Source organism: Netta rufina (assembly GCF_964035555.1).
Source record: "Netta rufina genome assembly, chromosome: 22".
Lineage (NCBI taxonomy): Eukaryota > Metazoa > Chordata > Aves > Anseriformes > Anatidae > Netta > Netta rufina.
Window position 1 is genome coordinate 1,311,956 of NC_140146.1, and position 26,647 is coordinate 1,338,602.

Sequence of the window (26,647 nt, forward strand, 5' to 3'; positions counted from 1 at the left end):
CAAGTGGAAGTGGATGAAGTCCAGCTACAGTGGATGAAGTCCGGCCTCAGTGTTCATCTGTCCACCACATACACCATAACATACAAAGAACATGCACCTGTTCCACAGCACGTTCACAGGCTTTATGTCTCTCTCTTTCTCCTTTCTCTGCATATATTCAGATCCCATTTTTCATTCCTTTTCAACAGGAAGCCAAAAGGAAGTGCCAAGTCTCTGCAAAACTCGGTTCTTTTTCAGTGATTACAAAGCAGCATGTCAAAGCTCAAGAGAGCTTTGCTTCCACTGACAGGCTTCAGGCACAAGATGGCTCTGTTGAAGCTCCCAGCAAGGAACAATCTCTAACAGAGGGCAGCTGATGTATTGTTTTCTAAGATAGATGATGTTACCAAACCAGGTGTTAAATGCACATTCATAGAGTGAAACACCCAGGCCTCTGACAGAAACCTGCTTTCTCTTCCGTGACCAGATGACAGTTTGTGGTTCAACAAGACTTTGGAGCTGTGGAAGGAATCTCAGGAACAAAACAAACTTCCCCTCCCTAGCTACCAATCAACCTTTGCTTAGGAAGCTGATACCCAGCTATGCATTTCAATTATTTTGCTTATTTTTCCCCAAGCCATTAAGTTTTAAGCATTTAAGCTGGGCAGGTAAGTCCCATGCAAGTGGCAGAACAATACCACATTGTATCCTGGTGTCCTCGTTCTGTGTCAGTGGCCTAACCAGCCAGGACTTTTGTAGGCTTGCCAAAACAGAAAAGACTCCCAGGTCCTTTTCACACAGTGCAGCCTGGCAAACACCCAGGGGCACTGCTTTCTCCAGGCTCCAGCACACATGCCTCTGTGCGGTTCTTCCCTCATTACAGCCAAGGTATCCAAAAGCCACTCAGAGCTGAAGGATGCAGCTTTGCATCCTCCATCTGAGCAGAGGCTGGATCTAGCCAAGGTTTAACCCCCTCCTCTTCCATCCCACAGTCTGTCTCACCTGTCTCTCCGCTGCCCTTTTCAGCTCTTTTTTGTACCCAGCAGAACGCAGCTCCAAGCTAACACCAGCCAAAATGCTTTGCATCTCCTTGACTACTTGGTGCCCCCCACTGCGCTCGCTCTGCATTCCCAAGAATTCTTTTAACAACAGACTGAGGGAAGAAGGGATTTCCCCAAACTGCAAATGCATTTTGTTTGATTTGTGGAGAGTTGATTTATTCTACTTCAGTGAGAAAAGTGAGAAACATTTGAATGTGTGCTGAACAAATGCTCCATTCAATTTAAATAAAAGCCTTGTCATGGTGGACAGACCTGCTGCCATTCCCATCACGGTCAGTGTCTTCCCTCGGCTCCTCAGCTATACCTTTCTAAACATAACATCTGCTGGGGTCTTTCAGGAGATATTTGAACACACCTTCAGTCTGTTTTACTGTCATTACACAATTTTCCCTTACAGCTAGAGGTTACTTCAAAGGAAGACAAGATAAATTACTTGTAATGATTCATCTTGGAGATGTGTGGCTGCTTGCCCATTCACATGGGAAATACCTTCACACTTGTACCACCTCCTACATTGCAGTGTAACACAACAGAAAGTGTGTGGATATGTCAAAGCGCCACTCCTGACTCAAAAACCTGTGTCCTTCCTTCTCACCTCAGAAATCCAAGGTTCTCTTGGGACACCATGGACTGGTCCTGCTGCCTGGCAGCTTCAGAACATCTCTTTCCCACAGACAGATGGGAGAGGGCTACGCAGCCCAAGGAAGAACCCTTGGCCAGGTAGCAAGGCCTTGAGCTTGCCAGTGGAAAAGATCTCCTCCACCAGCCTCTTTGGAGGAAAAGCTGCCAACCCACCTAGAAGCAAAAACAGGTCCTGGCTCACTCTGTTCGTTTTGCCTAGAAATTAGCAGAGAGGACCTGTCCTAAGACCTGTTTGACTGCCCTGTCTGTAGCAGACCACGTGTCCTGGCAGCAACAATGCACAAATGCTGCAGACAGCATCTCCTTTGGGGCAAGCAGTTACTAAGCGGTCAGAAAGCACAGGTGTTCCTCGCAAAGCTACCTCCAGGAGGATGGAAAGTCCCTAATCAAATCAGAGCTAAAGAGCACCCTGACAAAGGTGGCATCAGAAGTCAAAAAGTGCAGCGTTTCATCACCAGCATGCTTAACCAGTGACCTTTCCTGGGTTCAGGTGGCACCAATGCCCCACAGGGACCACATTCTCTGTTGGACAGGTCTGAAGAAGAGAGAGGGACTGAAGTTAAAGTGAACTTGCTCTTCAGCAGGAACTGCAGAAGCAGAAACAATCATCCGAGGTGGAAAAGCAATTCCTAAAGGAGACCGATGCAAAAGTCTGGCAGGAACACTGATGCTACCTAGGACAGCTTCTCAGGGGAAACAAATGCTTCCAAACTACAAGAGGCTCAAAAGAAATAGCTCCAGAGAAAAATGAGGCAATTCAAACTTGAACTACAAAGGCTTTGCTTCAGCTCAGAGAAGAAACCAATGCTAGTACAGTCCACATGTACAGAAAAGGCGGTTTGTGAAGGGAGCATTGACTGGTCTTGTGGATCCAGGATGTAAGTTGGCTACTTAACAGTTCTTGTGCAAGCATGAAAAAGGGGAATAGAAGCTGGAAAAGACAATGTTGCTGTACCTCCACAGGGGGAATCTGTACCTCCAAGCAAGAGTCATTTACTCACTGCTATAATTATTTTTTCTCCCACTTTTCTGAAACTGGCAGATTTTGCTAGTTGTATTTCTTGTCAAACTAAACAAAGGAGCATGCAGCTTTAGGTCAAGCAACATTTTATTTTACCAATGAATATGCAGAGAGAAAAGCAGCTAGAATTAAACAAAACCAAACAGCATTTCTTCCATTTCTTACTTACTTTCCAGTGAAGTCCCTCCACTTCACTCTCAAACTGTTCCTTTTCCTGCTTTGTTTGGATCTGTGTCTCTCCCAGAATTGATTCCAGCTCTTCGTTGTGCTCAACCAAATCCTCATGCTCCTGCTCAAGATTTTGCAGCTTGTGAAGGAGCTGTGAATTCCTGCCCTCAATGTTTTCAATCACCTCCCGGCACCTGCACACCAAAGACCAGTATCACTGAGGCTGAAACTGCTATGTGAACACATCAGCACACAGACAGATCACTTACCTCTTGACAAACCACCAAGCAAGGAAGACCCAATGTGTTTTCCACTGTGTGATATCTATCCTGCTAATTCTGAGTCTCAGACCCAGCATGACCTGTCCCTGTTCTCATTTAGGTGGTGATGTGTGGAATTATTGGCGATGCGTTCTGCATGAGTAACGATGAGGGTCTGTGGAGAGAACTGGTCGGGCAGGAGGATGCTAACAGCAGAAAGCCAATGACAAAGTCAGCCTCATGAAGTGGGGGAACAAGCATGGGCATTTGAAAGGGAAAAGAGACAGAGGGATTGGATCAGACAGCCCTTTCCTCCTTGAACATGCTAGAAGAGATTTAGCAGCAGCAATTTCCTAAGCAGGCCACAGGAGAACAAAAATTTGATTTCCCTCAAAAATCCCAGTTTACACATGGAAGTCTGAAAGCCAAGTGTCTTGGTACACCCCTGGACAGCAACCAAATCCAGAGGAAATCCTCCCAGCAGCAAAACAGCTTCAAAAACAACGCTTTTGTCTGCAGGGATCCACAAAAGACCAACACCTATTCTTTTAGGAAAACAAAAAACTGGAGAATGTGCCAGAAAACAGCCTGTATTCTTAATAGCAAGGACTACACACCCACTCACAACTGCATTACCTCCAAACGTTCAAATCTGGGAGCAAAGGAACAAAACTGGTACCAAAGAATATTCTAAAGAACCCAATACTTAAACGCACCCTGCAAGACAGAATATCAGCAACCAGAGTGCCAGACAAGCCACTAGAAAAAGACAATATACAAAGTACTTATATACTGCAAACCTTTTATGAAGTGTTTCACTACTCTGATATCTGTCTTCTTGATCTGAACCAGCTTTGCCTGAAGTGTGGTCCCCTTCAACCCTCCCTTCATCCTTTGTGCCCTGTGCATAAAGAGAAAATGAAGTTACTACACAATTAAGACTCAAATCTTAGCATGACATGATTCTAAAGCTACCTAAGTCCCTCATAAATGAATGGGACAAGAAAACACGAGCTGCATCAGCTGCAACTACTCATATTAGATAATCCACTGGCTATAATAGCAAAACCTTCCAAGGCCTGTAACAGCTATGAAGGCACCAGTGGGTACAAGCTTACACCTACAGATGTGCTCTACACATAAGATTTATGTTGGGCATACCAAATAAACTGATGTCCCATACACAGAAAGGAAAACACAAGCATTTCTGCACAACAAGCTATGCTTCTTCATTTATGACAGGGGATTAAAATGCAGAGTGGGGCCTGTTTGCTCTATTTGCTTTTTACAGTAGTGAACAAAAGGCCCTTTAAAGTACCTGTAGTTGCAACATGCTCAATTCTTCAGTCTCAACTGGTGTAGACAATGGAAATCCTTGCTTCTCACCCTTTTGATACTCACAGATCTCCTCTTTGAGCTGGTCAACCTTCAAAAGAAAAACACTTGCTCGTATTTTTGATTGATTTTCATCTTGCTGTCTTAGAAAACTAAGATCCTCCTCAAACTTGACACAGATAATTGTTGATTTATTAATATTAACCACTCAGCTTGAGGGATTGGCTGAGGAGCTCACATGGCTGCTATAGCCAAGTGGCCTCAGACTATTTGAGAGGTAAAGAGAAGTAAAATGGGTAATACCACACTGCATTAAAAAGCAAGCATTTTTTCTTCATTTAAGTTGTTGATTGTGCATGTGTTGTGCATCCCCTCTTACCAAACAGGACTGAATGCCAAGGGGAAGACTGATCACAACCACTATTTCTAAGACTGTCTTTGCTGTTATTGATAGGATCAATATAACATTCCTAATAGCAGGTAAGCATTCACACCACACAGCCACCAATCATTCACACGCTTACTCTCAGTTACTGAGATTAGCTCAGTTAGTTACTGAACAGCAAGACATGGGATGGCAAAAGTAATTACATACTACTGAGAATCCATTATAGGCTGCTGAAGGACTAATACAAAGAATTTGAGAATTAAGAACAGAAGCAAAATTTGTGCCAAATTACATGTTTTAATATTCATTTAATATTTATTTCCTATTGCCAATCTCATTAAGGAACTACTCTGTTGATAAAGATTACAACATTTAGAGAAACCAATGCTTAATATATCAGCCACCTAAGTAATAGCAATGACATTCCACACAAAATGAAAAGTAACAAGTTTATCTTCTACTGAGCCAACCCGCAAAACTACATTAAAAAGCCAAAGAGGCTGAGAGGTATCAACACATGAGCAAAAAATAAAAATAATTTGAAAAATAGGGTTTTAAACTAAACTTACTTCTTTTCTTTATTAACAATCCCCAAGAAGATGTAGAACTGTTGCTGCCTCTGTTTATCCACCTAATTTTGTGCAAACAACAGCTAGTACCAGAAAGCATCCATCTGATCCTGAATGCTGTGCACAAGAAACCAAGCATCTCAGGAGCCCTAAAGCACATACTCAGTTTGAGCATAAACAGACCCCTCCATGATCAAAGTACCACCGATCTCATCCTGCACTGAAAGATACTATGATAGCTGATTTTTTTTATTATTATTATTACTTTTAGGGCTGCAGTAACAGCGGCTGCCTTAAAACATGCTTTGAGTATTTATTCTGCCAGTTTCCTGGTGTTTGTTACTACATGAGCCACAAAACATCAGAGCTGCAGTTCTGGAAATACTCATTAAAGAAAAAAGAGAGGAAATACAAAGGCAGGGCAGGATAAGGAGCACATCTAAGCCTCAGGAGCCAACCCAGGAATAGTGGCTCCACAGCAGGCCTGGAGAAGGAGCCAGGACAAGATGGGTACTCACCAAATCAAGGAATGCTTTTCTTTCCAAGTCAAGCATTTGGACCCGTGTTCGCAGTGCCAGAATTTCCTTGTCCAGCCTGCTGTTGTGCTCCATGGCCTTCTGTAGCGCAGTCCTGTCTGGACAGAGCACACACAGGCTGCTCACCAACACTTCCTTGGCCCTTGACCATCATCAAGCTCAGAGCAGAGCTATTGCATGAATACTGTTTCTGAAATTACATTGCCCTTACGTACAGGTATTTGGGAGCACAGCACAGAGAGCAGTTCCCGATACATGCGGGAACACCATTCTCTTACTCATACCGTAGAGGTTTATGTTTCTGGAGATCCAGGTTCGCCATCAGTGCTACTAAGCCATGCTGTTTACTGCAGGATCACAGCAGTCTCTCCATAGTTATTCCAAGGAATAACTTTACTTCTAGATCAGGGAAAACACCTTGCCTCAGACATGTAGGTATGGGTTTCAAGAAGAGCAACAGTAAGTTTTGGAAAACTCCAAACAGGTTTTGTTTAATTTTATTTTAAAACTTCTTCTAGAAATTTCTGGCAAGTATCATCCCACAAAATCACAGCAAAGCATGCAACATGAAAGGGGGTGAGCACTGGGAACAGTTCATGCAGGGGGATGTTTGCTCTGAAAGGGACAGCACAGCACCTGTGAAATGCTGCACAAGCCCTGCAGAGGGTGGGGGATAGTCCAGCCAGACTCAAAACTCTTTTTATTTTTTAAACCAAGGTAAAGATAAGCACCCTGGGGGGTCCATGCCACGAATGTCTGAAAAAGTAAGAGTATACACAAGTGTGGCAGGGACGCTCTACTCCTGCACTTGGCACAGGACTTGCTCAGGCTTCTGAGCCACAGGAGGCCTCGAGGTGATTGTCCCTTGAACCGGGCAGCTCGCCACCAACAGTGCCAGGTGGATGCCCACGGCCATGACCACGAACAAAGGGAGGTACTGCCTGAAAGCAGGTACCCATTGAAATCCCTCATGGGGAAATGACGGATCACATTGGAGCTCGAGAACAACATGATAAGGAATCTGAGTATGACTAGGAGCCAGTCACTTTATCTTATAAATAGAGTGGCCAGAGAAAGCTTATTTGAGCTCTCCGGGGATCACACTGGGCTGTGACCCTCGATCTCCTGCTGAGCTGGGGCACCTCTCAGGACCTCCTCGAGGACCACAGCTCCTCCACAAACACTGACAAAGGAGAAGGGTGAGACATTCACTGAAAAGGGGGAAAAAACCTGAAAGCGCATGACTATGTAAAGAACACTTCCCCCCCACATCCCGCTGTAAGTCTCACATGAACATTTCCATTATCAAATTTTTAACTAAATCTGTTTGTATTGCAGCAAATACTGTTGAATCCTTGTGTTGAATTGGCTGACGATTAAGTGCTGTTAAGACTCATACAATTCAATCTTGTGATTTACCATTAAAGTATTAATAAATCTTAAATTGCTGCTAAATCAAAGTTGTGCAAAAATCTATTTGCAACAATAAGCCTTAGTCCCGTATGTATTAGATTATGTATAAGGGAGGAGTCTAAGCTCTGCTGTAACACAGCGGTCCTTGGGCATTTGTCACTTTAGCTCAGGGCTCAAGCTCACCTTCAAGTTCAAATTCCACGACCAGCCACCATGCACACGCGAGCTATGCTCTAGTTCAAACTCCAGCCAGAATCAGCAGCATGGGCAGACCTGATGCCTGTCCACAAAATATACTTCAAACGGTTTGGAAAAGTTACCTTATCAGTGAGAAACTTCCAACTTCAGCTTAAAATTCATGACTTGCTATGAGCAGGAACTACAATGTGAATATACCAGTGTTGTGCTAACATTAGTATTTATGGCATGACCAGAGAGTAAAAATCATTGTATACCAACCCATCAAGTCTGAATCAATATGCATATGCAACCATCACACCAATTGACACAGACCATCTAGTATTTCAAATGGCAGAATCAGGAAAAAGATGTTTGTATTAGAAACATTGACAGAAACATGCCTGACTGAGTGCATGTACACTGGTATTCTGCTCCTAAAAGTAGAACTATAGAGAAGTAGAGAAGCCAGTTTTCCTTACAGAAATGATGAACGCGATTTTTCCCTTTTCAACTTAAACTTGACTTTTTGTCAGGCAAAAATAAAAATATACCTATTTTCTTGGTTCTAAACTAGAGGGAAAAAAATAAAACAACAACAACACACCCCACTTTCAAACAGGGATTTTGCTATTGGATTTTCAGTTTTGTAATTTAAAATAAAAGTGAAGAAACACTTCCTACCAAAGCATTCATTTTGCTTAAAAGTTGTCTACCGTTACAGATAAAATGTTGGATCTTCTCCACTTATAAATTGGTCGACTTACCACTCTTTCTCCATTCACGCACCCCTTCTTCCCAGCTCTCAGGCACTTGCAGGGCTGACCACAAGGCAGTTTCTGCAAGGTCAACAAAGAGACAGTTTTGCTGTGGCAATTCATTTGCATGTTTTTGAACAACAGCAAAAAAAAAAAGCAACATTTTTGATACACTTCTTTGTTAAATATAGAGTTGTAAGAAAATTAAAAAAATGAAAAATAAGAAGCAGACATCTAGACCACTGCACACGACTTAAAATCTCCAATCACCATCACCAACACCCAATAACTGAGCTACAAACTGCCCAGGAGCAATCTTGTATTTTCTCATCAATGCAAGCAAGCAGCTGCAAGTAATCACTGAACCAAAATACACTGCTTAAGTGGAATCTTATTGAAGATCAGAGATTTCATTTAGTTTTCTATTTAAAAATCAGTTTATTTACAAAGCATTTGGTTCTGTAGCGCATGGGGAAGAGAAGGCATGCAGATATACATCATCGGGGAAGTCACTGAGATGTTATAGCACTAATCTTGCACACTAATACAGCATAATAAACCACACAGACATAGCAAGCATGAAACCCTTACTCACAGTTTGGAAAGTCTTACATTCATTTGATACTTAGGAATTTTATAGAACACAGATTCCCCACTCAGGCTAAGATCCAGGGAGAGGAGTCATGCTGCAGCCTGTCCGAAATCTGGAGAAGCAGTATGGTTTGGAGGCTGCAACACAACATTCACTCTGTGCCCACGAATGCATGCGTACCAATCAATAGGCAAAGCAGATAACTGCAGGGTGCTTTGATTAAAAAGCTGCCAACGATGGGTTTGGAGGCTGGCTAGAAGGTTTAGTGACTACACCTGAGTGTGATGCACAAGCTGCGAGGTCAGCATCGTGATCTGCCATCACCCTGCCCACGTTGGTACCAGTCTCCTTAAGAGAGCAGCTGCTGCAAAGGTGATGGGGCAGTATCACACCTTGCTGCTCTCAGCTGAAATTCTGTATCACAGATTTTGGGACAATTTGAGTAACAGAAAGAGCATCTAGAAACCAGTGTTTTGCTGGGGGAGCCTCCTGTTGGAGGCAACAGTGAAGGACCTGGCTTTAGGGATCATTCCACTGGGACCTTTACCAAACAGTTTCACTTTTTTCCAAAAAACAGTTATTATTATTATTTTTTTTTGTCAGTATTTAAATGTAATTTAAAAAAAATGGAATACTGCAGGGCTGGACAATAACAGATGTTTCAATACGGAGGTTAAACACTTTCAAGGAGGTTAAATGAGTATTAGCAGTTGTAAGAATCCAACCAGTCACTTCAAGACCATTGACAAGCCTTGGTTATGAGCTCTTGCTAATGACCCCTAAAGGAGGTAGCATTCCAAAAATAGCACCTGGAGAACCTGGAGATGGGTGGTTCAGACATGCTGACACTGTGTATGAGTTATTTTAGCTGTTTTGTTTCTGGAGCAAGTTACCATTTCTTCTCAATCCCCTTCTGTGTTGTGTATTTCTCCCTTTGTACAAGCCAGGGAGAGGAATTAAGTCAAGACGCTGCTGCTACTCCTATCAAAGATCAGATTGCCCCATGTTCTGGCTTTCCACACTCCAGATTCATCCTGACTGTGTTTCTGCATTCAGGTCTCCTAGGTACTGAAGCAACCCTTGAAGCAGATTTCTCCTCATTACAAGGACATGGGACGGCCTTTCTCCAGTTCCCCTGGGTGAGAAGTGCAAGGCTCACACTGAACAGGGGTGGGTTAAATGCAGGCCAGTAATTAGGAGTGGCACACAGCCACACAAGAAGCACTGACGTATTTTGCTCTGCTCCTTTCTTTGTGTATCCAGCTCATCTGTCAGCCTCCAGATCCCTTTGTGGACCACCAGCAGCTTCTGCATGGCCTCAGCCAGCTCTCATTCAACTCTTACATGTGATGCCTGTTCCCTCTCCAGCTCCTCTCTGTAGGACTGGAGCACACAATCTAATGCTCCAGTGGAAATGAGATAACCCTCCTGGTGACAGGAGATCCCCCCTCCACGCTCCTCTGGGCCCACCAGAACAGGGGTGGTGACACAAACAGAAATCAGGTGATCTTGCAGAGGCAAGAGACACACATGTAGAGGGTGACACCTTGCCACGGACAGGTGTCAAAGAGCAGACATTGAACAGCATGCCACGGCTGCTTCCTACAAAGCTCTGTTTTTCTTTCCTTGAGACAATGCTGTTAATTAAGGTGCACTTTCAAGCACATTTGAAGACAAGGACGAATGATTACAGACAGCACATAGAAAAATCTATATATGGGGGGTTTCCAAGCTGAGGGTTCCATCACACCCTGTGAGTATCTGCTCCAAGAACAAGTCAGTTCTGCATGTTTGTTGTCCCATGGCTGTTGTGAGAGCTGGTCCCAACCAAGCCCAGCAATGGAAACCTTCTCTTCCAGCCTACAAAATGTTCCTAGTCTGTGAGCCAGACACTTCACCCACTGACCTGGTGTTTGTGCCGAGAAGTAATTTCAGCTGATATAAAAAGGGCTGTTCCTCACAGCCATGACTTTGGTCTGCTCTGTCTCCAGTATGTTTTATTTGTGGCTAGAATGAAAGGCACATGAATACTTACAGCACTTACAGCCCCAACCCAGACATCTCACACTGGTGAGATGTTAGCCCTGGCTCTCAGCAGAAGTTAGTAACTCATGTGTAGCACCAGGCTCATAAGATTGCACAGCCTGCAGTTCAAAGCACACTCCCAACCTGTCAGCAAAAAACACTAAGTAACCTCACAGTGTGCTCAAGAACAGACCCACTGCTTGAAATCTCAGCTACATGTCACGTCATCAGCAAGCAACGTGCAGATGTACTACCTCATTTATCATCTCTTCTGCATGCTGCATGGATTTGTACTGTTGTTGGAGTTCATCTTCCAATGTCTGATGAATGTGATCAAACTCACCCTTGCATAGAAAGAGATTTTAATAGATCAATACCACAAGAAAGCATGCTGCCACGGACACCAGGGTGTAGTATGCTCAGTTTTAACATACCTTCATTAACAAGGGGTTGTAATCATACCTTAAAGGACAAGTTTCAACCTGAGATATACCACATCCCTGGGAAAATCCTCAGTTGTCTATTATACTTTGCTAGTACTCTACAGGCCCACTACATATTTTTTTTTAAAGCCAGGATCTCCTTGGCAACTTCCTTTTTGAGCATAGTGGCCCAGCTTTGCTCCCAGAAATCTATGGTAGATTTACTCGATCAGTGTAGCGGTGGGTTACTTCCTCATGCCCTACTCTTTTGAACTGCTTACCAAGTTAACAGATTCCTCCTGCTCCTGTGATCTGTGCACATGAATCAGCATCAAGGATTTGCTTCTACTCAGGTTAGTTGTCATTAACATTTTTGCAGCTTGATGCTAGAGAGGTGTGTGCTTGTACATGCCAGGTTTCTCTGGCACTACTCAAAGTGTTTTCCCACCTAGGTATCAGGATGACTACACAAAAATGCATGTTTGTACCCAGGGTTTCGACTGAGGATGCATTAAAAAAAAATCAGCTATGCTTAAGCAGTCTAGCAAAAAAAAAAAAAAAAAACATATTAATTTCCATAACAAACAGAAACTTATTTGGACTTTCGGTATAAGGTTGAACAAGCACGTAAGTTTGTTTGAGAATTAGAAAGGTTACACGTTCCAGTTAACAGAGTAATGAGAACAATTAACCTTTTCACTTGAAACACTGCTGTGACTCTAATGATCCTGTAGAACAAATGTGTGATGTTACCCAGGAGAAAGAAGTGCTTAATCAACAGTTTCTAGCTCACAAGCATGAACACCAATGACATCATTTGGGGAGAAAAAACAGTCTGCTTTAGAAATTGTTTTCCTGAAAAGCACATCTTCAGAGTCTTTCACCTGGTTTTAAAAACACAGAAAGAAAGGTGTCCAGTGTAAGAACCGCAGAGAAGTTCTGTTTGATTCAGAATGAGGAGCATTAACCTTATAATATATTTTGATCATGCAAGAATACACTTGCCTTTCCAAGCCTCATTCTTCTAAACAGCTGTATGAAAATTGGATAAAAGTCAGGTATTTACAGGCCTGTCTTTACATAACGGGGGAGTCTAGCACTGTGTAACAGGAGGAATTCAAGAAAAGTCCACATTGTTCTTCACATGTAGACTATACTATCTCTACGGACCAGACTTTGCCCTGGCTTCGTCCTTCACCCAGCACAGCTGCAACAATACACTCTCCAATTTTACCCAGTAGTCAACGCCAGCCTTGTTACAGAAACATATTGTGCGGTCATTATGGAAGCATCAGAAAGAATGGTCTGAGAGCGAGCAGCTAGGAGAAGCTGTTGCTGCAGACACCGTATGCCACAACAGAAGTTTGAATGCATAACTGCTGTAGCTCTTTTCCAGGAAGCCTGCAGCCAGGTGTAGAGGGCATTCAGCCCCAGAGTGGATGGAGAAATAGGAAGGAATGAGAGCAGAAGGAGAAAGCAGGACTTCCATCCCTAACCCCTATTTGCAGTCCTGCTCCTTGCCTGCTTGCTCTTCCGGCTCCAGGAACCTGTCTTCACTGCTCAGTGGCCAGCTCCAACACAAGGATGGAAAGTCATTCATTTACTCAGGGAGAGAAACATGCAAGTGGAATTCCTCTGAAGTGATCAACAGAAGGGACCTGAACTTACACCTTACATGGGTACGTGCTTTATCCGCAGGCTGTTAGACAGAAGTCCCCATCAGCTACGCGTTCAGAAGGATGAGCTCCATGCAGGAAGGCCTGGATTCAATACCGGACTTGGAGGCATCTACATTCCTCATTTGACCTGGCTCTACTTCTCTTACTCAGACGTGGCAGTGAAGGAAGTGCAAACCCGATCACTCCTCGTAAATGCTCAGTAGCAGATGTGGTTAACTGGCATTTCACTGGAAGGTTACAGCTCTGCTTCCTCTTAACTACAGTGAGGTTTCTATTACAATGCTTCATCAGAAAAATGGTCTGTTTGCAGCAAACATTTGTATTAAGTGACAGACATTTACATGCAGATTATTCACGATTCACAGAGAGACATTTTCTAACAAGGAGGGGGAGGCAACATCTCAGGGAAGTATCTCTCCCTCACTGTAAGCAAACTCGTTGATTCTGAGGAAAATACCTATATCTGAAGGTGTTATTGTACCACTAATGAACCATGAATAACACATAACCTGGTAACAGTTAGGCAGACTGGGACTCTCCAGCCAGAAAGGGATGCTCTTGAGGTCAGTATAATCCTGAGTGGCACAGCAAAGACAGACAAGAGGCAATTGTTCACTGCCTTGAATGCAAGAGCTGGAGAGCATTAAGCAAAGCCCAGCGATGGCACAGTAAAACAAAGGAACGTGTCAGTAACTGAACCTTGCTGCAAAATGTTGAGGATGTAAGAAAACTGCATGGCGTCAACAAGCAACCACATTCACAGAAGAGAAAAATTAATCACGGACTAATAAATACAAAGATAGCACCTACAGTTCAGACACTTAACAGCACTGGAGGCAAGGGGGATATTTCAGATGTACTACCACTAAATTTTTGCCCTTATGCAGTCCTCTGAGATTCAGATGGTGCAATGCAGTCCAAACCAAGCTGAGCTTCGCAGCAGGCCTGACAAGCCCCCCTCCTTAAGTGTGCTCACCCAAAAGAGGCCAAGAAGCTTTTCAACTCCAACCAGTTTATCAGAATGAAAAACTATAAACCCAACTTTTTAACTATAGAAAAGTCAAGGTAGTGACAGAAATGAAACGGTCTGCCCACAGATCTTCCACCTGCTGATGCCCTAGCAGGCAGCCCTTGCTTCCGACAAACAGTTGGGTGTCACCAAGCCCTGCCATCTCCTCTGTTCCCAGTTCTGGCTGGCTGTGCTCTGCAGGGGCTGCAGCTCCAAGCCCTCCTGCATCTCCCTTTCAGCCCAGAGCTCACCCACTGCGTCCCTATGCAGGAACAGCTCCCCCCACCCCAAAGCACAACCTGGTCCAGCCACTTCTAAAGTGGCAGAAGGAGATTGGGAAGAGTAAGAGAAACTGAACATTCTGTATCACAAATGCTGCAGTCTAAACAGGCTCTTGACCTAGCCCAGGGCAGCAACGTTTATGCTCCTACACATCTGACAGCCATGACTGTCAAAATGAAGTTAGGGCTGAGGTGAGTATTGCACAAGGGCAGACTGAGCGTTGCACAGCAGAGCCAACAAGCACAGCAATGCAGGAGAACTGCAAATGAGGAACTACAATGGCCAGGAGCTCCTGGGCCCCAGTTCCCTTTAACAGTCATATTCAGGAGTAGGTGGAAGTCGGTGTCAAAGTTGCTGGGAGGGAGATTGCCCTAGTTGAGGTAGGTGGTCACAAACTGCCTCTCTGACACACCAGAGCTGCTGTTCCTCCACCATTTGTCCGTTTTGTCATCTTGACCTCAAAAGTAAGGGTCAAGATGTAGATGGTCTTCCCCTAGCCTGCCAACCACCAAGTCATGTTGTCAAATTTATTTACAGAACAAAATCTGTAAGCAGAGGTTTACTTAACTTCCATCCTCTAGCTCCGCAGCTAGAAGACAAGGAAGGAGTTTTAACCTCACCTTAGAGTACAGGGAAGGTTTTTCTTAAATTAATGACTGTCAAGGGAATTCTCTCACCTGTAATTAAATAATGGATCATCAGGAAATCTGGATCAGTAGGAAGCCATTATAGCCCAATGAAGATATTCAGACCCAATTATATCACAAATTCTTCAACATTCTCTCAAAAATAATTCTATTCATTATCCCTATGCAAGACCTGGGAGCAAATCAAGCATAAACATAAACTAAATGAAAACTAATACAGAAATAAACCTCATCACTAACAATCCATAGATAGAAGAATAATTTTTAATTTAAAAATCTCAAAGATATTCTTTTCCCCAGCATGCTTTCAGACAGTCTGAGCAGCTAAAGCAGGGTGTACCTGAAGCTGTGCAGCACACAGCCTGTCTATGTAGCTGTGTGAATTCAACTTCTGATCTGTGATCTCCAGTTTCTCCAGCAGCACTGTTCTTTCTACCAGTAAATAAGCAATCTGTTCGCTGGCATTACTGTGAGCTATTTCGGACAAGCCTTCCTGTTCCAGCATCTCCTTGACCTCCTTCAGCTGGGCTTCTGCAAGACAAGGCTTTCTGTGAGCACAAGAAGAAAGGAAGCCCGGTTCCCTGAGGATCTGTGCCCCAGGTTCTCTAAACACCACGACAGCCCCAGTTTCTCCTGGAACCCTCCAACAGCTCACAAAAATTCTAGTCTGTTCTCCTGCTTCCCAGCTTCCTTGCTCCCTCCTATCCCCCACTCTCTCCTACCATGGTAGTCCTATTCCCACCATTGTGACATTCCCGCTCGCACCCACTACACTGCCTGACAAGCAAATGACAGGACCTGCTACATCTGAATTCTCCTGCCCTTAAGAGGGGTGAGTTGTTATGACCATTTACCTCCACCCAGCAGCTATGCTTCACCAACCTTTTTGTCCTTGACACTCTTACCCCCTAACACACTTTGGTGGAAACTAAACAGATTAAAAAAGCATTAAGAGAAACCAAGCAGATGAGCAGGCAATCACATAAGCAGTTTCTTTAGAAAGAAGAGACACAAAATACCATATCACTCATATAAACAGAATTTTCCTAAGAGCTTTTTTCCCCCGTGCACATTCCTCCAAAACCAGCTGTAATCCCACAGGCTAAGGACAACTTCTTGGTAACGCAAACCTGCTTTTTGGAGGTCTCCTGTAAGATTAAACAAGCAAAAATTCCTTTCAGAATTAAATTACCAATTACTATTTATCCCAAAGTTACAGCTAGGAAGACTCTGTACTAGGAAAAACTTCAAGATTCAATGGCTTTTGAGGTAAACAGATCATAACGGTATTTGTTTACAGCTAGGCACTGCTTTGTTTGGGGCCACAGCTGACTCTACTGCCCAGGTTACAAGCACTATACAGTTGTGTTTACACTTCTCCAGGTACATTTGTCAGAAGAAACGTGCAGGAAAAAAAAAAAAAAAAACACAATACAAGAGGTTTCCTATTTGGTTTGAACTCCATTTTGCAGCATGCTCAGGATCATTTGTTTAAAAAAAAAAAATACACAAGAACCCCTCACTTTGGTTGGCAATTCATCCACCTGGAGAGCATGAGGATGCCTTCGTCTCCTTCGTGGCCATGGCAGCAATTCCTGCACTGGATCTATTAGCTTGTTAATCTAAAGAAGGGCTTTGAAAACCTCCCTATGTAAACACTGCTCATTTCTCATCAGTCTTTTCTCCAGTAATTTAATTAACATTAAAAAGGAAAACTATTCCCAATTTCTAGCCCAAAATAGTTTATAAATGCTTCCAAGAGCTGTAGGATGGGAATCAGGGAGTTGCGGGGTTTGTGTTGACAAGGGTGGCATAGTCACACTCCTTCACTGCTTAGGGAGCTAAGCCTCAGAAGTTACACAGAACAAGTATTTCTCATACTCTTACACAGAATACATATACAGCTTTGGACAAGCCTGCTCTGCACTTTCACACACTGGATTTAACAGGGGACCCAGCACAATCACACCCTAAGGCTCAAATCAATTGCTTGTTTCCACTCTGCACTTTGCAGCTGGCTCTGTCCAGCCCTATGGATGGAAAACACCCTGCGGTTTCCCATTCACCCTCCCTGTGGTTATGAATTACAGCTTGTTCAATGAAGAGGTAAAGCATGGCTCTCTTGCAGCTTTCCTGTATGAAGGAGAACAAAATATTGCAGTTTACAGTTTAAAAATAACTGACCCCTTGTTCCATATGCCTTATGAAGAACCCACAGCTCACACTAAACTGAGAAACCCACATGGCCTCCAAGCTGCCTCACAGATTCCTCCCACTGACAATCCAAACTGGGGTTCTTGCATCTTCCCCTGGTAGCTGCTTTGCTTAAAGACAGAAGCAGGACAGCAGGTGAAAGGGACTCACACAACTCACACAAGTTGAGCTCACAGAAGAACTCACAAAACTACTCCTATATGGACAGTTTTGCTTGAAGGTACTTCCCTTGCATGCAGCCTGCAAAACAATACTATGCTACATAGATGTGGCAACATGATCTAGAAATCTTCCACAGGCTGAAGAGGAAAAAAAAAAAAAAAAGATCTGTGAGGATGAGAGGACACTGCAGCACAAAGCACAAATTACCTTCCTGTAAAAGCCCACTGGTTCCTTACAAGCATCTCACAAACCCCTTCTGTATTATATCATATGTGACCTAGCAAAGAGAGCAAACACCTTGAATGATCAATGTCAGTGCCCTGATGTGCTCCCACAAGCACATACCTACTGCACCTCTGCTTCTCTGAAGTGAGCTTTGTTTCTGCAAAGGTGTCTTACCTTTGTAAAGCAAGAGAGGAAGTTTCTCTACCTAATGCACAGAAATGTGCAATTCACAGATACCACACCCACCACAGAAGCCGTGTCCTCTCATCCATGCAGGGGACATTTAAGCAGTACAGCTGTCACAACAAACGAGCTCAGGCTACGACGATTCTTTTTGTTTCACTCCTTAAATCATGGCAAGGCCCCAACAGCATCCTGTTTTACTTCTGTTACATCTGTTTTTCATAAAAGCTTTGGTAATTCTGTGCATGAGTTTTCGATCTGCCCTCCAAAAACACTGAAGCATATCAGATGAGAACCATCAGAAATGGATTATGAAGTGCCTCGAGGAAAGGAAAAATGTCACTCTGGGCAGAGGAACCAAATGAGGTAAAGCTCAGATCAATAGCTCAGCATAAAACCAGGCACGGCAGGAACTCTGCGGGCCCGTTCCAGGCAAGAAATAAATATATAAGCATAAACTTGCTTTTATCATCAGAAACAGCTTTTGGCAGATCAAATTGTTCACAGCAATCCTAGGACCAAGCACAGCTTCTGATCTGTTTGGGTGTTTTTTTGGAAGAGGGAGCATGCTCAGCCCCCACAGTCCACCCAAGTGATGTCCCGCATTTACCCAAGTCTTTGCACCTCTTTTGAGGGCACTTTTCCTTCCTGGTCTCCGAAGCGTGTTCTCCCAGCTGCCACTGGCCTGCCCTGCACTCCAGATCTGGACAGATCCTGTCCACTTGCACCTCGCCACTCATGCTGATCCTCTGGCTGCACCACAGGCTTCAACCAGCCACTGTCCTCAACTACCCTTTCCCATCTGAACTCATTTCAAGCCTCCCAAAAGCTCCCTGCCGTGGCCCTCTGGAGTAGCCTTACTCACATTTTTTGTTTAACAATCCCAGTGAGCTGGGGTCTTCCTTTTCACAAGACTCCTTCTCCAGCCCTGTTTTGTTAAAGCCTGATCTGCAGTATCATGTTGTCCCTCCTAAAGAGAAAACAAGAGGTGCAATAAGACCCAGAGGGCAACCGACCCTCAGCCTGCTCTGCACCCCGCAGAACACGGGAGGAACCTCTCGGCTGGTTTGCACAAACTCCAGGAGAAAGCAGAGGCCCATGGAACAAACGTGGTGATGCAGCACTGAACTGTGCAGCCACACAGCAGAGGTGGATCAGAGAACCGGAGCAGGTAAAGGACTGAGCAAGCACAGCTGCTAAGGCACAAGCACATTCCTCAACATGCTCAGCAGCTCTGTGCCAGAGATGGCCAGTGTTTTTTTTGTGTTTTGTTTTGTTTTGTAAAGGAGGAAGGATAGGTGGGGAGGAAACAGAACGGAAAGAGAAAAATGGCAGAAATAACAAATATTCACAGAGCAAGAAATGACCCACATGAACTCCTACCAGCTAAGTCACATAGTGCCCAGAGCCAGGGACCTCCGAGCACTCTGGAGCAATCACTGTCAACAGACAACTTGAGCATCCACTTCTGTGTCAGTCAGTACCTTCAGAGGGAAAAGCCGACACACAGACACAAACATGCAAGGACCCAGGACACAGACTCAAAGGTATCTCAGATCTGTCCAACGTGAGGCTGCTGCCTGGCACCAGACCACAAAGCATGCCTACAGCCCTCAAGCTGCCCCCCCCCAGCAGTCTCACATCACCCTCGAAGGAGCTGGAGGTGGGATAGGAAGATGATGAACTTCACTCCTGGAAGAAAGGGACTCCAGTCCTCCCTCCAGCACCTCTCCCTGGATCTCTAGGGACATGCTGGCACATGCAGACACGGTAGTTCAGCCACAATCCAAGCTGCTGCCTTGCACAGCCAATAACAGTGCCTGCTTGTCACCTGTTGCACCCTTCCATGGCCAGCAGCTGCCTTGCACAAGCCAAAAGGCCAGTTCCACAAGGAAGCTATCCATAAGCACCCCAAAACACACCAAGGCTGGTATCTCTCACTGTGGAGAACACCCTAGTGGAAGACAGGGCTTTATCGACGTATCCATACCACTGGCCAGATCACTAAGCCGCCAGTATGTGTTGCAGAACTGCAGCTACCGCCATCAGTAAGGCAATAACAGGTCTTAAAAACCAAAGTCTGGCAGCAACATCCCAAAATAAACTTCTCCAGAAAGCTGTGTGAAACCACCATACAGCACCAAAGCACCATGGAACCACAGGAACTCCTCAGGAATTGCAGGCTGGTAATAACTTGGTCACAACTAGGAACCCAACAATATCGTGGTCACAGATGTCAGCTTCCATTTCAGTGTTAATCATTGCTCAACAGCCATGAGAATCCTTTAAAAATGGACAAAGTTGAAAAGAGCAGAGCCACCACGAGGAAACAAATGTAAATACAGCTTTGTAGACGTTTTCATCACGCGCCTGCCACCTCGTGGGAAAGATGAGGGAAGAATCAGCAATAAAATTCTCTACCCCTAGCGTAATCACTGGGTCATTTCAAAGCCTTGCGCACCAGCACTCAACAGTACAGTACAGCTCTTGGAGCCCAGAGGTGCCAGAGGACCAGATTTTCAGACAGTGCTTAAGCTCACCTATCTTTTAAGCGTCACTTCACCAGACATGCTCCCTGAAACCTGCATGCTGACCAGAGCCAAACGCTCAGACCTGCAATAAATTTCCCCGAACTCCTATATTCACTGCCCCAAATAAAGCATGCATAACAAAGACCCTGTTCAAGCTATGTTTCTCACCCCCAGTCTCGCCACTGGCCCAGGATAATACATACCACAGAAGGAAGAGCTAACGGTAACAGCGTGCTGCTAGCAGCACTCAAAGCGCAAGAGAAGACTCATAAGACTGAAGAAAATCAAGAACAAAACAACCCCAGGTTTGAGAGAGAAGCAGATCATTTGAAGTGAAATAATTTGCTCTAAACAGAACAACTACATGAAAATAAGCACAAACTACAAGTTTTGAATCACTGTTGCAAACATATCTGTCCTTCAAAGTTGTTTTTAAAAACTATGGGCCTTGTCTAAACCAAAGCCAATGAATGGCAAAGTTGCTTCATTGACTTCAGTAGGAGCACAGCTCAACACTCAGCTACCGGACAACTTAGAGTAGGAAGATGAACAGTACAATCCATTCTGTTCTTCAGACATGCTCTGAAAGATACTTTGTGTGACAATGCATCTACATGAGGTGAGAAACTGTCCAACTTACTGAATAAAGCCAGTAAAAGCAGACAAGAATCACTAAGTCGATTACAAAACAATTTTAATGCTTCAGTTTCATCAACACTTCTGCCAACCTCCCAAAAAAATAAGCCATGAACGCTTGTCTCACAGAACTCATTGAGAAACGTTGTTCTTCCTGCAAAGAAGCTTTCAGCCAGCTCTGCTGGAAAACCTGTAGAGCACTACCTGGCAATGCATCCCCTTGGACTGTGCTTCAGAGCGAAAGGATTACCCTGCTGCAGCTGCATCAGCTCATCTCTCAGGTGCTCGTTTTCTTTGTCATACTCCATGATGACGTTGTCCCATTCCTCTGTCAGGTTACGGACATGGCCCACGTAGCTTTCCACCTAGAAAACATGAAAACGTCCCTATGCTTCAGCATGCTTACGACCAGCTCAGAAACTTACTCATCAGCAAGTTACTGGCACGAGTAACTCTCAAGCTCCCTTCACCCCCAAGATTTACAAGATAAACTCAACCATTTGCACAACACTACGCTTTGTGCCATTTTAGAATCCGGGGACATTTTGTTAGGGAGGCAGCCTTTCAACTAGAAAGGCCCCATTTCTCTCCCCCACACCCCTTTTTTCTTAAAAAAAAAAAAAAAAAAAAAAAAAAAAAAGGTCTTATCAGAAGAGACACAGAAAGGCTCAGCATTGGGCAGCAAAGCAGACCTGGCACAACGAGCCGGCCTTTAACCAGATTCACCGGCGGGCGCAGGGGACGTGCACTGGCCCCGCACTGGCCCCGCTCTCGGGCAGGTTTTTTGGCGTGGGGACCAGAGGCCCGCTGACAGGAGCGGGGCAGCCCGAGGCCCGCTGCCGGCAGCCGTGCACTTGACAACAGGGCCGAGAGGAAAGCGCCCGCCAGCCGGCACCGCGCCCCGTTACACGCCGCGGGCACGGGAGGCGAGAGGCGCAGCGGTAACGCCGCACCGGCAGCCCCGCGGCCGGGAGCCGGCCCTTACTTCTCGCAGCTCCCCCGCACGCCGCCGCTCGAGCTCTCCGAGCCAGGCCCGGCTGCTCCGCCCGCGGGGGAACCGAGACGGGCCGTAAGCGGCGGGCGGGACGCCGCGGCCCGGGCGCTGCCGGGCAACCCGCGGGCACCCCCCGGCACCGTGCGGCGCGGGCCCGGGCCCCGCCACGGCCCCCCCGGCACGGCGGGATCCGTGGCAACGGCGGGGGGGGGGCGAGCGCGACGCCGATTGGCCGGGGGAGCCGTCACTCAGGCCTGCGAGCGAGAGGCCCGCCCCCCGAGCAGGCCCCCGAGGGGTCCCGGCAAAATGGCCCAGCCCCGCCACGGCCTCCTGCGGGCTCCAAGAGGTGGAGCCTGGGGCTTCCCTCCTCCATAACCCCCTCACAAAGGGCAGAGTACCAAGATGACATTCGTTGCACTTCTTCCACCACTTATTCTAACAGTGCTTCAAGGGTGTGCTTAATTTACTCGGACCTGACTTTATGTAATTCTCACCTTTGCCAGCCCACCTCTGTTTGTAAGTGCAAGATTCAAAATAAGGCAACAGAAACCTCTAAGCTAGCAGGACCATACATTCATATTGATCATGCACCAAAAGATTAAAACAGGCAGCTTTCTGAGTGCACAAGCACATACAATACACGTGCAGCACATTCTGTTTTTTCCTAAGCACTTTACCTTCTTGCACTTTGACAGGTACTTCCCACATCTGATCACAGTCTCCATTTCAGTTTCTTAAAACACACTCTGCTGTTACCCTACAGACAGGAGGTGGCCTTTTACTCCCTGATAGTGCAGGTTGGCCAGGTCTCCAGTGTTAACAGGAATATTCAGCACCAGCCACGTGCGCATCACTTGTGCTGGCAGATTCTCCCTTCAGATCAACCACTTTTAACAACCACTACAGACCTCTGCAGGTATCAGTCCCGGCCATACATAAAGTATTGTTTCCTTCTCCTAAACTGCTAGCTCTCTCAGCTCTCCTGAGGAACCTGGGCTATTTCTTCCACCACTAAATACATGTATAACCTGCTTGCAAACTGTAAGTCTTTCAGGCACCCCTCCTGCTCTGCTGAGCCCGTTCTCATGCTCTTTTCAGCTTCTTGTTCTGCTGGGTTTCTTTTCCTCATTGAGCAAACCTATTCTCAGGTGATCGGTGCTGTCGTAACAGCACTTCTTCCTGTTGCCTTCTTGTGTGCTCAGTGGTTTTAAGATCATAGAATGGCTCGGGTTGGAAGGGACCTTAAGGATGAGATGATCCTCACCTTTGGAGAGGACTCAGTGTGAGAATTGCACTACAGTGTATTTTCTTTGTTTACAGAATTACAGTAAATTCATTTTGAGGAAAGTATGCAAAAAGGCACGCATTGGACAACAGTAGATATGCAATTAAATTTATTGTTTCTCTTTTCTAACTCTGTAATTAATGGCACATTTAACCAGCTTCTAAGCATACATTCCTCATGCTTACAATAAGCAATCACATGGAAGCAGGATTTAGGGAAAATCTGGAATCCCACAGTTCTAACTGGCTCCCTCTTTAACTCCATCCCAACAGCTAACAAGTACTTTCCTCCCGAGGCTGATCACTAACCACCTGTTCCCAAACCTGACACTGCCACTTATCCTCTGTGCTGCATGTCCCTTCACCTTTATGCCCCCCAGCAATCTGGGAACACTCACGCTGGAAAGAACATCACTGAGCAAAGCTGCTCTAAGGACACCATTACAGTACCTATTTGGCTGCTCTTTTGCTCTTGCCACTCTCCAGTTCCTCCCAGCTCAGCTTGAACAGCACTTCCTGCAACAGGTACTCAAGAGGACTCAGCTCAAAGAAAATAACCACAACTGCAGCAACTGCTACCATTTCTGCTCTGAAAAGTGTTTGTAGGCAGAGTTCTTGAAGTGTGGGTCCACAGGATCTATCTCAGAGTAACAGATGCTCTCCACCATTGCCCATTGTTACCACGATGGTCTCCTTCCTTTTTGCCACGCTGGTTTCACCATCCACTTTCAATACCAGTCCATTGCCAGCACTACAGTTCCACTCCAGTGTGTAACAGAACATCTTATTTCCTGCAGAGCTCCATTCTTTCCATCCAACATTTCAAAAAGAAACTTTAAAGAGGCAGATTCAGAAAAATCATTTATAGACATATGGATACCATTTCTCCACCTCCCAGTTCTCCTAAGCCCATGGGGCAGAAATATAGCAGTATGCCTGTTCCTTTTCTACAAACTAAAACAATTTAATTTATCATCCTTTGGAATGTTTTCACTTCTGTGTATTTTACTTTTTCAAAGCAATCAACAATAACCATCACCAAGCTGTAGAAAAGTAGACAGTTTTGGACGGCAGCCTTTTCCATAGCGTGATTCTATTTACCTGGAATAGAGAACTGCTCCAGTTCCACTCCCTCTCTAGTACAACTTTGTTTAATTCATTCAGAGCCAAACCTCATATTTTCTTCTCTATAAACAAGGTATGTTGGCCCTGAAGATAGCTCACTATCTTTTCTTCTATTTCCATGCCTTGCCCTATTTCTTCATCAGAAAGAGACAATGGAGTCTGTGAATCTTTGGTTACAATAATAACAGAGGTTCTCCGTGACTCCAGGATATTTGCTACCACCACCTGGTGACGATATTTCTCCAGAGCCTTCAGTGATTTATCAATTAAAATCAAGGGATCTGTCTCCAATTTAAAGGAAATAACGAAAGCCTCCGGAGCCCATTCTTTGACAAGAGGAGAGAGCATTTTTGGCACCATCTTCATTGTGATCTACGTTAGGAAAACACAACAGAAAAAAAGTTTCAGTAAAAACATAACAATGTGTTTTAATGAGAGATAAGGACAGCAACACAAAGACTAAGGAAATTCTGCCTTCACATGACTTCTCACTGGGAGATTTTTCAAGACCATATTTTGTCAGATCTCACCAAAATTTCACTAACATGAACGGAAAAACTAGATTCAAATACCTGTCTGCTATTCACAACAATTAGGGTGTTGTTAAGCAATGAAACTGTAACTGCATCAACATACTTCTCTCATTTGAGTGCTCAAGAACTTAAACTTAAGCAGAGGAAGATTAGTACAGACTTAAAACAGCAAGACACTGTGTCTTTGGCTCTCCAAAATCCACCTTGTCAAGGCTCAACTCTTCTTTCTATGAACTCTTTCAAGACACATGAGGCATATATATGCCAAAATATGTGGGGGAAGAAGGGGGCACATAGTAGCCTTTTTATTCAACTTCTCAGCCTCTGGGCTTGCCACTGGATTCAGGTAGGATCTTATTTTTTCCTACATTAAGGATTAAAAAAAAAAAAGACCAGCAACTCATTAAAAGCTAATTAAACTAAACCAGCAGAACAAATTTGGTATTTGTTATATACAGAACTCCAGATCCACCTGTTCCCATAAGTAAAAAGGGTCTGGGCACCAGAGACATGCACTACACCCCTTAACCACAGGAAGGGTACTAAACATAAATGCAGATCATTCTAGGACAGGACTGATCCTGCCGTGCCCTCTTATTTGCCCACCACACAGCCCCACTGCTTCTTTTGCAGCGAAGCTCAAAGAGGCAGCTGGGGAAACAAGAGGAACTTGATCTAGGCAGCAATTCACCCTAAGACAAACAAATTAAAAAAAAAAAAATCCTGCTCCCATGGAAATGCACCTTTGCATTCCCAGGGAAAATGCACATTTTTGGCCAATGAGCTTTTGCTCTGTGACCTCTCCCAGGTCTTATTCAGTCATCCCCCTGCCATCCCCACCCTGTCAGGATACCGGCACCACCATGGCACCACCAGGGTGCTCGGAGGTCACTACGAGGCTGCAGATGGGGGCTGCCAAGCCCAGGGGTGCCTCACCTGCAGGGGCCCCTCCGAGGACTGGATCTTGTGCTCGGGCATCTCCGAGGCAGGGATGTAGAAGTCAGACACCGCCGCTGCCAGGTAAAACATGACGCTAGAGCCTGTGAAAGACAACAACCGCCAGCACTCACCGTTGCTCACCTGCTCCAAGCTGTCAGGCCCTCTCGCACCAACTACGACCCCCAGGGACCGACCGGGGCCCCCCGGCTTCCAGCCCCCCTCACACCAAGCCCAGCCAGGCCGGTGCCCGCGGGCCCCCCTCACCACCCTGCTCGGAGCGGTGCTGCCCCCGGGGCCAGCCCCCTTACACCCCCCCCCCGGTACCGAAGGGCGCCAGGGCGCGGGCGGCGGCTCGCAGAAGCGCCAGGTACTCGGCCAGCCCGGTGAACTCGATGGCCAGCAGCGCCCCGCTCTCGGCGGCGCGCCGGTACTCGCGGAGGGCGGGCAGGAGGCCGGGCAGGGCGGACGGCTCGGCGGCCACGCCGGGCGGCGGCCCGGGGGTGAGGCGGAGCGCGTCGAGCAGGGCGGGCCCGGGCGGCGGCAGGGCGCGGGCCCAGGGGAAGGCGGAGCGGGCGCGGTGCAGGAAGCAGACGCCGTACCCGGCGCCCACCAGCCGCTCTGCCGAGGCGGCGCCGCGCCGCCCGCTGCTGAAGTTCTCCAGGAAGCGCACGGCGCGCGCCTCCAGCGGCACCTGCGTCCCGCCCGACGTCACCAGCGCCACGCGCCGCCCGCGCGCCGCCTGCGCCTCCGCCCAGGCCCGCACGCGCTCCTCCGCCGCCGCCGCCGCCGCCGCCGCCGCCTCCTCCGCCGCGCCGCCCGCAGCCGCCGCCGCCGCCATCGCCGCCGGCCCCGCCCCCG

General features: G+C 46.0%; 2 protein-coding genes across 2 annotated transcripts in view; both read right to left on the bottom strand.

Moving 5' to 3' along the window:
- Positions 1-23,860, bottom strand: part of CCDC30 (coiled-coil domain containing 30) — a gene marked incomplete at both ends in the record, with an annotated part of 41,631 nt that extends 17,771 nt beyond the window's left edge. Inside the window, 8 exons of the mRNA XM_084300206.1 lie at positions 2,873-3,065; positions 3,932-4,032; positions 4,450-4,557; positions 5,942-6,040; positions 15,304-15,494; positions 21,165-21,279; positions 21,900-22,287; positions 23,772-23,860. Coding sequence (XP_084156332.1) covers positions 2,873-3,065; positions 3,932-4,032; positions 4,450-4,557; positions 5,942-6,040; positions 15,304-15,494; positions 21,165-21,279; positions 21,900-22,287; positions 23,772-23,860 — 1,284 coding nt within the window. The remainder of the gene's footprint in view (positions 1-2,872; positions 3,066-3,931; positions 4,033-4,449; positions 4,558-5,941; positions 6,041-15,303; positions 15,495-21,164; positions 21,280-21,899; positions 22,288-23,771) is intronic.
- PPCS (phosphopantothenoylcysteine synthetase) lies at positions 23,315-26,627 on the bottom strand (the record flags this gene model as incomplete). The annotated part of the gene is made up of 3 exons (XM_084300207.1): positions 23,315-24,689; positions 25,787-25,890; positions 26,114-26,627. 3 exons carry the CDS (start codon positions 26,625-26,627, stop codon positions 24,366-24,368), a joined length of 942 nt encoding a protein of 313 aa, XP_084156333.1. The 3' UTR covers positions 23,315-24,365.
- Between the last annotated feature and the right edge of the window lie 20 nt (positions 26,628-26,647).